Genomic DNA, 15,825 nt, shown 5'->3' on the forward strand with positions numbered 1-15,825 from the left:
TTGGTGTTGGGCTTTGACCGGATGAAATTTCTATACCACAGTGCAAAATTCAATCAAAGTTGTCTAATGGGGGGAGGGGGGGTTACCAAGAATGGAAAAAAGTGCTGCTCTTATTATTACTACTTAAATGAATAAAAGAGCAAGTATTTTATTACAATTGTCTTAATTAAATATTTTGACACCATAATATGATGGCTGTAACTCAGATTTTTAAAAAGCTTTTTTGGCATCTTCAGAAAGTTTTGAGAGTGTGTAAGTGTCTTGAGAAAAAGTGATCTAGGCAGAAGGAGGAAGAAGAACGGAAGGAGGAGATTCAAGTCCTATGTGCCGTAACTGATGGATTCAAGCTTGTGACTATTTCCTGTTCCACACAATGGAGACCATTTCACTCTATGTTAGATGACAGCTAACACACACAATTAATTAGATAATTTAAAATGTTGCTTATATTACATAATTCTGATATTATTAAATCACTGTGACCACTAGATGGATCAGTGGATAAAAATGCCTGTCACCAAGCCCGATGACCTGTGTTCCAGCCCTGGACCTCACATGATGGAAGGAGAGAAACTTCTGAAACCTCTTCTCTGACCTCCACGTGTTCACACACACACACACACACACACACACACACACACACACACACAGAGAGAGGCAATGTTGTTGTTGCTGGGTTTGCATGATGGTGGTTTGGAGAAATGTTGATGTCAGACATCTTTGAGAGGAAGACAGGAGATAAACTCACCGGCCTCCTTGGGAGAGGAGCCTGACGCAGGCTGTGTGGCCGCAGTACAGAGCGTAGGCCAAGGGCGTGCTCTCGTTCATGTCCCTCAGGTTGCAGTCCATGCCCAAGTCCAGCAGTGACTGGACGCACTCGGCTTTCCCGGCAGCTGCAGCCCAGTGCAGGGGTGTCCTGGAGGAATACCGCAGGAGAAACACAAGAGCTCAATCAGAACCTTACAGGCAGCTTAGCCACGGTCGGCTTCCACCCAGAGTCAGGCTGAAGGAGGACACTGCTATCCACGGTATGAAATGGTGTGTGTGAACCCGGCATAGGAGTCTAGGGTATGTAAGATGCTTCCCCCCGCCTCTGTGCATTCTGTCTGCTCTCCCATCTCTGCCCTTCCTGAGAATTTCCTAGAAGAGGAAGTATGAGTGGTTTTTAAGGCTCTCTGTACACAGTGCCACCTGCCTTCCAGGATCGCTGACTCAGTTTACCCTCTTACAGCTGAGTCCATACTCCTTCTTGAACACTGAGTATATCACCATCTTTTAAATCTTTGTTAATTTAGTTGGCAAAATAATACTTTGATGTTTTCCTTTGCATTTCTTTGCTTACTAATTTTTACTTAATTTGCTTACTAAATTCAATTTGTCATTTGAATTTCTTCATTGAAATCACTCTTAATACCCTTTTTTTTTGTTTTTTGTTTTTTTTTGTTTTTTCAAGACAAGGTTTCTCTGTGTAGTTTTGCGCCTTTCCTGGAACTCACTTGGTAGCCCAGGCTGGCCTCAAACTCACAGAGATCCACCTGCCTCTGCCTCCCAGAGTGCTGGGATTAAAGGCGTGCGCCACCACCGCCCGGCTAATACCTTTTTTTTAAAGGTAGATTCTCACTGTATAACAAGGACTAACCTTCAATACATACTCTTTCTGCCTCAGCTTCCCAAGGGTGGGGATTATAGGCATGTGCCACTACACCAGTTTCTATTGTCTATTTTTCTATTATAATATTACTGTTTTTCTTACTAATTTGAAGGGCTCTTTGCATAATAAAGAACTGACCATTTATAGGTCATCTATACAAGCTTCAAAAAATTTTTTATTCAATCTTTAAATTTTTTAGTGATTTTCTATAAAAAAAAAAAAGGAAAGCGGGAGTTGGGGATTTAGCTCAGTGGTAGAGTGCTTGCCTAGCAAGCACAAGGCCCTGGGTTTGGTCCTCAGCTCCAGGAAAAAAAAAAAAAAAAAAAAAAAAAAAAAGGAAAGCATTCACATTCAATTACATTTCATTTTATCTCTTTCATGTTCAGAAAGTCCTTTCTTAACCAGAAGACAGATATTCACCAATACTTAACCATTTGTTAAATTGTAAAACCAGTGTTTTCTGAATACAATAAAGAGGAATCAGAAAACAGGAAGAAACATTTACAAACCACACATTCAACAAAAGGCTTATAATTAAAATAAATAACATTTTCCAGTTATGAACAATAAGAAGACAGACTCACTTGAAAAACAGCAAAGAATCAAGTAGCCATTTCATCAAAAAAGATGTGTGGGTGGCGAGACACTTAGGACGAGGTGCCACAGGCTCAAAACTGCTTGTCAAGCCAGCGTGGCAGCACACACCTGAAGTCCTAGTACCCGGGAGGTTAAGGACAAGGATCTCTGTGAGTTTGAGTCCAGCCTGGGCTACATAGTGAATTCCAGGCCAGTCTGCCCTACAGAGTGAGACCCTGCATCACCACCAACAAAATTGTCATTGGAGAAATGCAAATTAAAATGGCGAGGAGATCCCACATGCCTGTAAAAATTATTCAAATAAGGCAAAACCCAACATAGCTTGATAATAGTTGATGCTGGCAAAAAATGTAGAAGACCTGGAATTTGCCTACGATCTTAGTGGGAGTTTTACAGGATTAAATATATCCTGACTATGTGACCCGGGAATCCCACTTCTAGATATCTAGGTAGAGAAATGAGAACTTACATTAACACAAATGCCTACTTTCAAATGTTTATAGCAACTGATCATAACTTCCCCAAATGGAAGCAAACCACCATCCTCCCAGGGGTCAATGGATAAACCGTGGTTCCTCTACACTGAGGACTATGCCTCAGTGACGTAAGCAACAGGGCTACCACAGTGCAACAGAGCTGAACCTCAAGTGCATTCTGCCAAGTGACACCAGCCACTCTCAAAGGGTCCCACAGTGACCTTCCTTCTTCTAAAAATCTGAAACCTGAAGTTCTCTGAGCACTGACACGTTGGATGTTACAAATGGAAAATTCTATATCTGGCCCTGTATGACAAGTCAGGGCCGAAGTACAAGGGCATTGAACATGTTTTATAGAATCACTTCCAGGCTGCGTGTTTAAACACACTTCGTGCTTAGATTCGGTTTCATTTCAAGGTGTCTTGTTACACATATGGAAGTCTTCCCAAGTCCCCACAATTCAGAAGTCTGAAACACTTCCCATCATAGCGTGGTGGCTAAGGGACGTGCAACCCACAGTCACATCTCTGTGACATTCTGAAAAGAAGAAACTATAGAGAGAGCTAATCTGTGGTTGCCAGGGCTTAGCGTGGGAATGTGTACCGCTATCACAAGGCAACATGAGTTGATGTTGGAGTCAATGGCGCTGTTAGGAATTTTGTTTGTGTTGGCATATAGTCTATACATGTTAAAACTTATAGATGTGCATACATGCACGCACACAAAAGGAAATTTTTAGTGGATATAGACTAAAAAGAAAGTCAGTATTTGGATTAAAAATAAGAAAAGTGGTTTGGCATGGTGCTCACATTTATAATTTCAGCATCCAGGAAGCTGAGGCAGGAGGCTTACAAATTTGAGGCCAGCCTAGGTTATAGAGTAAGTTCTTATCTCTGGGTATATGTTTTTCTAATACATGGTACACTTTTCTCAACACCATTTATTAATGTGACTGTATATCCTTTTCTGCTTTTCTTCTGTCCTCTCTTTAAAGGCATGGTTGACTTTGTACTTAATCTTAGAGGAGAGGTGTGGCAGGGTAAATATGATAAATCATGTTTTCCTGCGTCCAAAAGCCAGGCTCAGAACTGGGGACAGATCTGACGCAAAGGCAATGTATTTAACTGCTCATGGAAAGGGAGTTGGCCTCCCCAACCCTGGACAGAGAATTCTCCCTCAGATGTCAAGGCAGATGTGACATAGGGCGCTAAAGGCCTGAGAATATCACTCAGTAGTAGAGTAGTAGAGCACTGGATTTAAACCCCAGTACCATTAAAAGAGGTTGTTAAGAATACAAGGGACACTGGGCGGTGGTGGCGCATGCCTTTAATCCCAGCACTCGGGAGGCAGAGCCAAGTGGATCTCTGTGAGTTCAAGGCCAGCCTGGGCTACGGAGGGAGTTCCAGGAAAGGTGCAAAGGGACTACCAGGCTAAACAACAATAGGCACCAGAGCTCAGCTTCTTTGGTAGAACTACTGGGAGGGTGGGGCCTATAATGTCTGAGTCACGTGACAAGCCAAGATCACCTAGCCATGCTCCCAAGTAAGGCTCAGAGAGATTGGAGGCTCATCAGACCCGAGAGGACACAGACAAGCATCAAGAGGGCCATCTCCAACCTCTGTTCTTTTTTTTTTTTTTTTTTTTTGGTTTTTTGAGACAGGGTTTCTCTGTGTAGCTTTGTGCCTTTCCTGGAACTCACTTGGTAGCCCAGGCTGGCCTTGAACTCACAGAGATCTGCCTGGCTCTGCCTCCCGAGTGCTGGGATTAAAGGCGTGCGCCACCACTGCCCGGCTCCAACCTCCATTCTTAAATATTGTGGTGTTATGAAAATTCTATAATCAGCCGAAAGAGATGGAGGTTATATTTTCCACGAGTCTAAATAGATGATAAATTGAGAAATCATAGGGCTAGTGTGATAGCTCCGTGGTAGTATGCTTGCCTAGCCTAGTGAGGGCCTAGGTTCAATTCTAGATTTCCATACTGGGAAAAAATGATTAAATTATAGATAATAAAAATTGTGATAATGTCTAAAAACCGTGGTTGTGACAAAGCATTGCTACTTGACATAGTGAATATTCCACTCTTTCCCTTGGATTCACTTTACAAACATTTAAGAAAAAATGAGAGCGTTTCCCATTCACTGTGTTGTAGCTACAGCACACACTGGAACTCCTAACCTCCTTATGGGTCGCCATCAAATGATTACTGAAAGGATGATTTGACAATAGCACGCTCTTTATTACATCATGGACAAAACTGTTCTGGGTAACAGTGTACTGTGATTTTTTTTTTTTCAAAGCTCCATGAGAAGCAAGAATTTGGATAGTTCATTTTGATACCCTGTTCCAGGAGGTCTTTAAGTGTTCCAGTGTGCATCAGAACTTTTTATCTAAAGCAGAAGTTTGCATCTCCAGCTTAGCTAATGTGTATACAGAGTTAACCTTGGTTGGGGGGCGGTGAGAGCGTCCTATCTCTGTACACACTGCAGACAGTCGTATCTCTGTATACACTGCAGACACTGTAAATAAATACTTCCTCCTTAGCTGTAGCTATGTGTTGTCCTGTGCTCATGTGGTTTTGGATGTTGTAGACTTGTAATTGCTTGGAAATGTCTATCAGATCAGAGGTGATGAGTAGCCCTGGCCCTTAGGCAGAGGTGATGAGTAGCCATGGACATTAGGCTTCTGGAAAATACCGTGTAAAGGGACCAGACACCGGAATCTACTAGTTTTAGCCAAGATTGGATAGGCCATAGTTTGGATGATGAAATGTCACACTATCAGGTTCTGGTTTCTCCCCCCACTCCCCTAAGAACTGGGATTAGGAAGGCAATGTGGTGTCATTCCTACGAATGAGGTCTCCCTTGCAGAAAATTACCAAGCTTCCTGTTTCTCAGTCAGGAGAAGAAGCAGTCCTGGGGCAGCAAGGAAGGGCACAGGATGGCAGGCCTCTCCTGGGCCTTGTTCTGGGACCTGGGCTCTTGCAAGAAGGGCATGCAGGAGAGAGCCAAATAACCAACCCTCAGGCATGGGAGCACCTGGAGGTGGGCAGAGAAGGGCCTTGGACCCAAGTATGTAGAGAGTGTCTAGGTACGTTGTGTGGTCCTTTGGTCCTCACACTCAGATTGTGTTCTCTGTGTGTTAACCCCCATCTCCACAGTATGACACCTTAGAGGGCAATGTATCATCAATACAGTGACCTATCACACTGTGTATCTGAATGTGCAGTGACCTATCACACTGTGTATCTGAATGTGCAGTGACCTATCACACTGTGTATCTGAATGTGCAGTGACCTATCACACTGTGTATCTGAATGTGCAGTGACCTATCACACTGTATCTGAATGTGCAGTGACCTATCACACCGTGTATCTGAATATGCAGTGACCTATCACACCGTGTATCTGAATATGCAGTGACCTATCACACTGTGTATCTGAATGTGCAGTCGTCTATCACACTGTGTATCTGAATATGCAGTGACCTATCACACTGTGTATCTGAATGTGCAGTGACCTATCACACCATGTATCTGAATGTGCCGTCATCTATCACACTGTATCTGGATGTTACAGGTAAGATTTGTTTCATTTTCATAAAAGAGCTCTCTAGACAATATTTTACAGGATGAGGCAACAGCAGATTATTCTCTCCATTTAGAGGAAAATTGCCAGTGAATTCAGTTGATGGAGGCTTACCTACATGCAACAATTCACTTCGAAGGTTTGTGAAATAAACCCGGCCTCACACTTGCTAAGACCAGCTGTTTTAATTCCTCTGGCCATCGTAGGAGGGATACGGAGAAACAAGGGAGCACATTGACAGCCTCTGACTTGCACACTGAGGCAAATTTGTGACATAGATGCTGTGTTGTCTGAGCTACAATTTCTTTCCTATTTCAAGGCTGCAGGATGTCCTACAAGCTGGCCTCAGCCATCACAATGAGGAGTGGAAGGTCAGGACCTCTGTGACTGAGCAAAGACCAGCACTGGGTGATGAGGTAGTCCCTGGGTGGTGAGGGATGATGGGTAGAAGGGTACAGGGCTGCTCCAGCTGTCAGTACCTAAGGGTTGATTTGTGAAGCCTGTAAACATCTCAGGAGAATTGCCAGAAATATGCAGGGAGGAGAATCCAATAACAGACTGTCCTCCCTGAAGAGAAATGGGTTGTTTATGGAAGTGAATTATGATCTCATAGACTGATGAAATTCGGGACATTTAAAACATGGAGGCTGCTTCTGTGTTATTTGTGACTTGGCCTTAGTCTTAGGTGATTACCATGATATTTAAAATACCGTAGATGTATTAAGTGACGTAGTTTTTTCCCTACATTTATTTAGTGTGTGTGGATGTGTCTGTGCATGCTTGTGTACCATGGCACTTGTATGGAGACCAGAGGATAACTTTGTGGGAGTTAGTTCCCTCCTATATATATATATATATATATATATATATATATATATATATATATATTATAGAACTCAGTTTATCTGACTTGGTGACGAGTGCCTTTATCTCCTGAGCCATCCTGCTGGCCATTTAAAAAAATGGGGTGTTTTTGTGACAGTTTCATTGCATAGCCCATGCTGTAGCCCATGTTAGCCTGTAACTTGTAAATCTCCTACCTCAGCCTCCTGAGGCTGTGGTTCCAGGGTGCACCACCTTGCCTGTTTTCTGGCGTACGCTAACAGGCAGGCTAGTTCTCCACACCCCTCCCCCACCTGCACACCTCTCATTGGGATCTTATTTTTCTTCTCTTCCCACAAAATCTTCCTTTGGAAAAAGGAAAAGAAAGGAAAAAGAAGGACAGAAGCCGCAGAGATGGAGATGCCTCTAAGCCTGTGATGATTTTGAACAGTTCAATTATTAACAGAAACCCACCGTTTCACAGAAAAGCCAGAGTTTCGTGTTCAACATGAGAATACAAGACAGAGGTGCGGGAATGGCTTACCCAGCGGTTTGGGGGCGAGGGAGGGGGGAGGTTCGGGGGGGTGGCTCCTAGAAACTACACTTCCCTTTTCCACCAGCCTAATGTTCTGTATTGATTCTCCTCTCTGGGTTTGTTTCCTTCCCTGAAGCTCACGAAAATGGATTTTCTTTGTTAAATGTGTGGTCCTGCAAAATGGGGAGCTGCTTCTACAGAAGCTGCTTTTGAATTAGGTAAACTTCCTTTTATCTCTTGATGCTACAATGTATCCCGTTCTCTTTATGGCTCTTTTACAAGAATTCTAGCCCAACATCCCCTTTCTTACCTTCTCAGGGTCAACGCCTGCTCTTAGGAAAAAGCATCCTTCAATTTCAATTAAAATCATCAGGTTAGCCACCTCCAGCTCCCAAGACCCATGTGGAAGACAAGACACCCCCCCCCCCCACACACACACACGCTGAAAGAATTTCAGATATGGGGGGGGGGATACTCTTATGGGACTTCTAAGATTGACATGTTCTCAGTTCTCACTTAAACAGAAAATGATGATACACACACTCAGATAGTTTGTAATTCTTACACTTATTTTCAACAGTCTTGCTAATTGTTATTTTTTTTCTTGCATTTCCTGAGACTCAGTGCCTAAACTAAACAAAGGTTAGTAAGCAAGTCATCGGAGGTGATGAGCGCTACATTTACAAGACACAGGTGCAGTCCTTTACTCCAGTACTAATGACCCCTGAGACAAATCATTTTCCCTTTGTGGACCCAGTTTCCTTTTCCAGCCAATATATCATCAATGACTGAAAAAAAAAAAAAAGCCTCATTAGTCAGGCCCATGGTTTTGAATTAAAAGGCTCCTCGTCCCTTATCTCACACTCTGGGTAGGAAATTGTGGGCATATGATATAACTCAGGAGAGAAGAAGGAAATACAAACTTCATTAGTCAGTTCAATAGAAAGCCTTCTGAGAACACTACAGATATTCAGTGAAAAGTGGAAACTCTGAGAGTACGTAGTCATGACTTCTGTTCACAGCAATGATTTTTCCTCCTCTTACTAAAATAGACCGAGGCGTGTTACCAGCAGTAAGGATATAGGCAGAGAGGATGGCGCCTTCGATGTCTTTATTTTAAGATTGACATTAGGGGAAGATGACTGATGGTTCCCAACACTCTCTGAGTTGCCATGGATACCTGTCATCCATATCCAGAGCCTGCAGGTTACACTCAGGGACTTTTGCCAGATCGGTAATAATGTCGCCGAAACCCGAAGCTGCTGCGATATGGACACAGGTCTTTCCACTGTCGTCGTCACAGTTGATAATGGACGGTCCCTGACGATGACTCAGAATGATGGAGCACAGAACTCTATTTCCACTCTGAAAAAGGAGCCAGAGAAAGCCTATCGTGAACAACCCTGTGCATGTGTGGTGAGAGAGAGATGGGAGGGGGGGATGCTTTGAAAGATGGAGGATGGCTAAAGGGAAAAAAAAAATAGAAACGAAGAAGAAAAAAAGAGCTTGGTCATTTCCTTGAAGATGAGGACTGAGAGACCCTTCGTTCACATCGGCTTGCCGAGTGCTTGTAGGCATGTCCAGCCCTTTGACTCTCCAGCGTGACTATGTTATCGTATGTTATGTCTAGAACGACATAAATTATCCCCCCCCCCCAAAAAAAACTGCAAAAAAAAAAAAATTCTGACAATGTTTTAAGTAAGTTTACAGTTTTGTGATGGGCGAAGCAGGCTTGGAAGGATAAAAAGTTAAAAAAGGAGTGAATTTCATGATCATGTGGCAAACCACATGTGGAGAACTTCGCTATGACCTCTCTCTTTTCTCTTCTATTCCCCCCTCCCCCCACTGTGTGTGTGTGTGTGTGTGTGTGTGTGTGTGCGCGCGCGCGCACGCGCGCGCGCCTGTCTATCTGTCTGTCTGTCTGTCTCCTGGATTCTCAGAAGTTCAAAGCTTGGCTTTAGTGACATGGAGCTTAAGTGTGGTGACTCGTTTTGACTTTTGGTCTGCTCTGTTGGGGCCAGTACAGAAACCGAATCCCAAACAATGCTACCTATAATTTGTGTTTAATTTCTTCAACAAATTTCCATTTATCTCAATTCTCTGCCAGGAGTTTTGTTTCCAGTCAGGGCTCATGTCTCCCACACCTGGTGGACTGATGGTGGACCTGATGACCAACGTCAACTGACGTCAGAGCTAGCCTGACAGATGGGTCACCTAGACAACAAATTGCTCACTAGATCTGCTCATTGACTTCCTCGTGTCACCGGACAAGGTGGCCATGAGGACGCTTGTACACTTATCAACATTAACACAATGAGGAGGAGGAGCCTTGTGTCATTACACAAGGCTGCAGAGGAAAGGTCTGTTCCTCAGCCTGGCATGGTGACTTGGAGTTGCTCCTTGGGTTAGATATTTCTACCACACCTCCAGATCCTCCCAGGTGCCCAGGGCACATGCTGAGCTTTTCCCTCCCACAGAACAGAGAAAGCACCCCATCCCACCCCACTCCCTCCAGGGAAAGCCCCACCCCCACCTGCTACCCCCACCGCCAGAGCAGAGGGCAGCGGCAGAGACTGGGCAAGAGTTGGGCTCCTGACACAGGAGTTTGAGGGTTAGAATTTTGTGTCTGCAGGCACCATTGCCTAATCTGACTCGACTTATAAAACAAACTGATAAATTCAAGGTGCTGACCACAGAACACTGTATCTCGGGTGTCTCAGGCAGAGGGCTCCCTCAAGGACCTTGGTCACGTAGCTGGAAAGCAGATCTTTCTCTTTCTCTCACATGACCTCTTATATCCCTTTCCTCTTTCCATCTAGCCTCTGTTCTGCATGACTTGGCTATAACTCCATCACCTATTTGTGTGCTGTGCCTGCCTGTCACAAGAAGCCTGCTAACCTGAACACATAGATAGATAAGGGGCCTATATATATATATATATATATATATATATATATATATATATATATATATATTCTAGAGTCATTCATATATTACTCAATGCATTTTGAAGAGATCTGGAATACAGTTGAAAACAGTCAAGAGACATTTTTCTTGGAAAGTACCAGCTCCCGGAGAAGGAAAACAGAGAAGAGTGCCAGCTTGGGGAATTTGTTTTGTTTACAATTTCCTGGAAGAGAAAAGGCCTTCAGGTTGCCAAGGTGATTCAAAGGGCAGAACAGCTCTGTTCAGTCTCCCCTCTTTGTAGGAGAGGGGCATTAAGGACAGATGGAAAAACAAAAGCACACACCTCACCTCTCTCTCCTTCTCCTCGCCTGACCCTTGGGAGGAGTCACTCAGCAGTGGCTGCAGCCTAGGACGCCTGCGTCTGCCCCTTCTGAAATCTGTCCAACTTGTCCCATGTGTCTTGGAGGCTGGAATACCATAGGCCACCCCTCTGAACGAGGACAGGCAAGACATCTCACCTCACTTTACACTTTTCTCCCAACCTGCCATCTGTTATTGTGCGTTTTCCAGATAATTCCTTTGCCTGCTCCTGGATCTCCCACACAACATTAGCACTTGCAGTTTCATTTTCTTTGTGAGCTTTCCTCAGAAATAATGGTGATAGCTGTGTGCATGAAGCGAAAGCTTACTGCTTAGTTCCTTCCTAAACCACTCCGGACAACAACCAACCCTGGGAGGTAGGTCGAGAGGTCGGAAAACAGAGGCTCTTAAGAGGGACTAAGGAACTTGCTCCGGGTCACAGCTCAGAATTAGCTGAGCCAGGATCGACTCTGGAGAGTTTGTACGCTTGGATCTTTGAGGAAAGGACCCCGCATGTTCACACTGTGGAAGCCGAAGTGAGAACGGCTGTTCGGACCTGTCACATAAGTAATCACGATGAGCCTTGCCAACCGGGGACTGGGTTAATCAGGAGGCGTTTAAAACGCCTCTCCTAGGAAGGTTGCCATGACGTATCCTCCTGAGAATCTGAGGAACCCCAGAAGCACTGAGTTACAAGCCAAGACCAAGGACGATGATCTTTTGGTTGACACACAGCATTCCCTGCCAGCACTCTGGATGGTGTCAGGCAAAGGCAGGCACAGACAGTGGGGGCCAGGGAGGTCACAGAGACCCTGAAGTAGGAGAGCAGAAGTAGAAATGCCCGGATGGGGCCATAAGAGGAACAGAGATTGAGTCCACATCCAGTGGGGATGCTGTCACACCAGGGAGCAAGAAGATCACACACAGCCTGTTCTTGAGCTCTTGGATTCTGCACTGGGAGGCTAGATCCGTGTCGTGGACTGTTTTGCTCTATTTTTTCGCTTTGCTTTTGCTGGTGGGTAATTATCACGTTGCCTTCACGTGCTCTAAGAACCGTTGTGTTCTAGTTATTTTCTCTTTATCCCTTATGAGCAGAGAGCACTGGAGGGGAGCTTGACTCGGAAGAAGGCTTGCCGAAGAGAAAGCTGAATTTGCTATATGTAAAAAACAAAACCAAAATTCGAATATCCTGACTGTGGACTCCTTTGATTTTTAGATGCCTGTAGTAGTTTGAACAAGGATGGCCTCCATAGGCTCATATATTTGAATGCTTGGTCCCCAGTTGGTGGAGCTGTTCTGGAAGGGTAAGAAGATGAAGACTTGTTGGAGGAGGTAGGCCACTTGGAGTAGGCTTTGAGGTTTCCAAAGCCCAAACCAGGTCCAGTCTTGTGCTCTCTCTCTCTCTCTCTCTCTCTCTCTCTCTCTCTCTCTCTCTCTCTCTCTGCCTCATGCCTGTGGATTAGGATGAAAGCTCCTAGCTGTTGCTCCAGCACCATGTCTGCCTGCCTGCTGTCACGCACCCCTCCATAGTGACCCTCTGAAACTGTAAGCGAGCCCCCAATTAAATGCTTTCTTTTGTAAGAATTGCTTTGGCCATGGTGTTTCATCACAGCAATAGAGCAGTCACTAAGGCAGGGTCCTTTGAAAGAAGTTCATTGGGAGGCTGTGTGACCAGTTAGTTCATTATCAGCATATGTCTGGGGAACTATAATGTCTAATCTTCGTTATCAACTTGACTGGACTAAAAACCATCAACTCGTCATGGAAACGTATCTCTGGGTGTGTCTGTGACGACGCTTCCATAGAAGTTTAAGAGGATGGTAGACTCACCCTGAAAGTGAGCAGCACTAGGCCATGGGTGGAGTCCTAGAACTGAATAAAAAGGAGAAAGGGAGCTGAGCACCAGCATCCATCCCTCTCTGCTTCCTGACTGCGGATGCCATGTGACCAGCTGCCTCCAGCTCCTGCCAACAGGCTTCCTTCCACGAAGCACTGCATCCCCTTAAACGTCAAGCCAAAACTCGTTTATCCTTAAGTTGCCTTTGTTATGGCAACAAGGATGATTACTAATGCAAAATAAGTTTTATGGCACCTTCCTTTTACCGGAAAGTCTGTGATTTGTCCTACCTTGTAGGAGGGGATATCAACATCACTCATCATGTGCTAGTGAGTGTACAAGGCAGAGGCCCTGTGCTGCGTTAGTGTCTGTGCCTTAGTCATGTCCCCTTAAAGTCTTGAGTATTTTTATGATGTGCTATAGCCAGACAAATAAGACAGGAATGGAGATAGCGAGGCTGCAGAGTAAGCACTGGAGAATGGGCTCCGGGCTAACCAGAGGGAGGAAAGAGTGCATACAGTACCGCTGAACTATCAGAATCGGAACTGTTCTCAGATAGTCCTCTGGGGGCCAGAGTCCTAACTACTGCAGTGAGACAGGAGAATGGAGGAAAAGGGGATGACTGGGAAGGAAGAGCTGTAACGACTTCTTGTGTCTAACTGTGGCTGTCCAGGTAGAATATTTGAAAAGACAGACAGAACTCAAAGCCCTGAAACTAAGAAACAGATGTAACACGTTTTCAGAATATAAGACACATATTATACAGGGCTGGAGAGATGGCTCAGCGGTTAAGAGCACTGTCTGTTCTTCCAGAGGTCCTGAGTTCAATTCCCAGCAACCACATGGTGGCTCCCAACCATCTGTAATGATATCTAGCACCCTCTTCTGGCCTGCAGTCATAAATGCTGTATACATAATAAATAAATCTTAAAAAAAAAAAAGACACATATTATACAAAAGACAAAATGGTTTTTCTATATATTGGCAATGAACAAATGGAATTTGAAATTAGAAACTATTGTTTTGGATGTGGTTTGTCTATGATAAAACTCATTCTGAAATTTAATTTCCAATTATAATGTCATTTGTTTGTGTTTGTATGTGTGAGATAGAAGGAGGGGGGGAGAGGGAAAGATTGAAATGATGGATGGATGGATGGATGGATGGATAGATACAGAATGGATAGTGTATGCCTGTATATATGTACTGGTGCACACTCGTATGTGTGCATGTGGGGGCGGGGTAGAGGTTGAGTGTCTTTCTCTGTCACTCTCCACCTTGTTTTCTGAGACAGGGCCTGTCATTGAACATGGAGCTCACTCATTCAGCAAGACTAGTGAGTGGGCCAGTGAGTGCCGGGTGTCTTCCTGTCTCTGTCTCCCCAGCACTAGGACTGCAGGCCTCCACAGACAACAGGCATGAGCATGGTGCACAGACATACATGCAGGCAAAACACCCATGCACGTAAAAAAAGGCCATGTATGTTAGACTCTGGCATGTATGTTAGAACTCTCAGTACAAAATACTTAAACTAAACAAGTAGAAAGTTACTCCACGGTCGTGGTTGGGAAAAACTAAGTGTTGTCAAGACCCCTTTTCCATTAAGGAAATGTGGCACATATACACAATGGAGTACTACTCAGCAGAGAAAAACAATGACATCATGACATTTGCAGGCAAATGGATGGAACTAGAAAATATCATCCTGAGTGAGGTAACCCAGACTCAGAAGGACAAACATAGTATGTACCCACTCGTAAGTACTACAGACTACAATCCACAACTTCAGAGAAGCTAGCTAACAAAGAAGACCCAAAGTGGGATGTATGAATTGCTCTGGGAAGGGGAAATAGATCAGATCTCCATGAGTGAACTGGAGGTGAGGGGGGGGCAATGGAGGGTAGGGGATGGGGGGTAAGACCATAAGGGGATGGGATGGTCAAGCTGGAATAGGGATGGAGTGGGAAAGCAGTGAAATAGATACCATGATAGAGGAAGACATCATGGGGATAGAGAGAATCCGGGTGCTAGGGAAGTTCCCAGGAATTCCCAGGGATGGCCCCAACTTAGACTACTAGAAATAGCAGAGAGGGTGCCTGAACTGAACTGACTTGCCCCAGAGATCAGATTGGTGAATACCCTAACTGTCATCACAGAACTTTTCTCCAGTGAATGACAGAAGCAGATGCAGAGATCCACAGCCAGACACCAGGCAGAGCTCCAGGATTCCAGTCGGGGAGAGAGGGAGGAGGGATTCTATGAGCAAGTGCATCAGGATCATGATGGGGAAACCTGCAGAGACGACCAAACCAAACTAGTGGGAACTCATTGAAGTTGGATCAATGGCTGTGGAGCCTGCATGGGACTGGGCTAGGTCCTCTGCATGGCAAGACAGTTGTGTAGCTTGATCTGCTTGGGGCTGGCGGGGCGCAGCGATAGGATTAGAATCCATTCCTGGTGTATGAGTGGGCTTTTTGGAGCCCACTACTTATGATGGGATACCTCATGCAGCCTTGAGACAGGGGGAGGGTCTTGGACTTGCCTCTACTGGATGTGCCTCCTCCTCACGGGAGGTCTTGCCTTCTTGTTGGGGGTAGTGGGGGATGGGTTGGGAGGGGGAGGTTGGGGGTGGTGGGAGGAGGGAAGGGGGAATCATTGATTGATGTGTAAAATGTTCTTCAGATTCAATGTATAAATACTGATCAATTGACTCTGAGGTTTACACGAAGAAGCAAAACACCCAGGAAAGATAACAGAACATTGAGGAATAAGAATAAAGTTGGAGGACTGATAGCCCACTTAAAGACTTCCTGTTATCTACAATTGTCAAGGCAGTATGGTATTGGCAAGGGAACAGAAGAAACAGATCTCCAGAAAAGATCAGATACCCTGGAAGTAGACTCCTGTATGTTGTGTGAGTCAAGCCTGTCCTTGTGACAATACATAAGAGAAACAACCTGGAGGAAGGGGCTATTTGGGATCACATTTTTCAGAGGTTTTACTCCATCTCACTCCACTCTGTATGATGCTGGGGATTCCAACTCAGGTCCTCAGG

General features: G+C 44.8%; 1 protein-coding gene across 1 annotated transcript in view; it reads right to left on the bottom strand.

Annotated features, from left to right (window-relative positions):
• The window catches only part of Ankrd55 (ankyrin repeat domain 55), a 67,820-nt gene that overhangs the window by 16,270 nt on the left and 35,725 nt on the right, over nucleotides 1-15,825 (bottom strand). Inside the window, exons 6-7 of the mRNA XM_059276277.1 lie at nucleotides 8,847-9,031; nucleotides 749-916 (exon numbers count right to left, since the gene is read on the bottom strand). Of these exons, the coding sequence (XP_059132260.1) occupies nucleotides 749-916; nucleotides 8,847-9,031 (353 nt within the window). The remainder of the gene's footprint in view (nucleotides 1-748; nucleotides 917-8,846; nucleotides 9,032-15,825) is intronic.

This window comes from Peromyscus eremicus, chromosome 11 (genome assembly GCF_949786415.1).
Source record: "Peromyscus eremicus chromosome 11, PerEre_H2_v1, whole genome shotgun sequence".
Classification (NCBI taxonomy): domain Eukaryota; kingdom Metazoa; phylum Chordata; class Mammalia; order Rodentia; family Cricetidae; genus Peromyscus; species Peromyscus eremicus.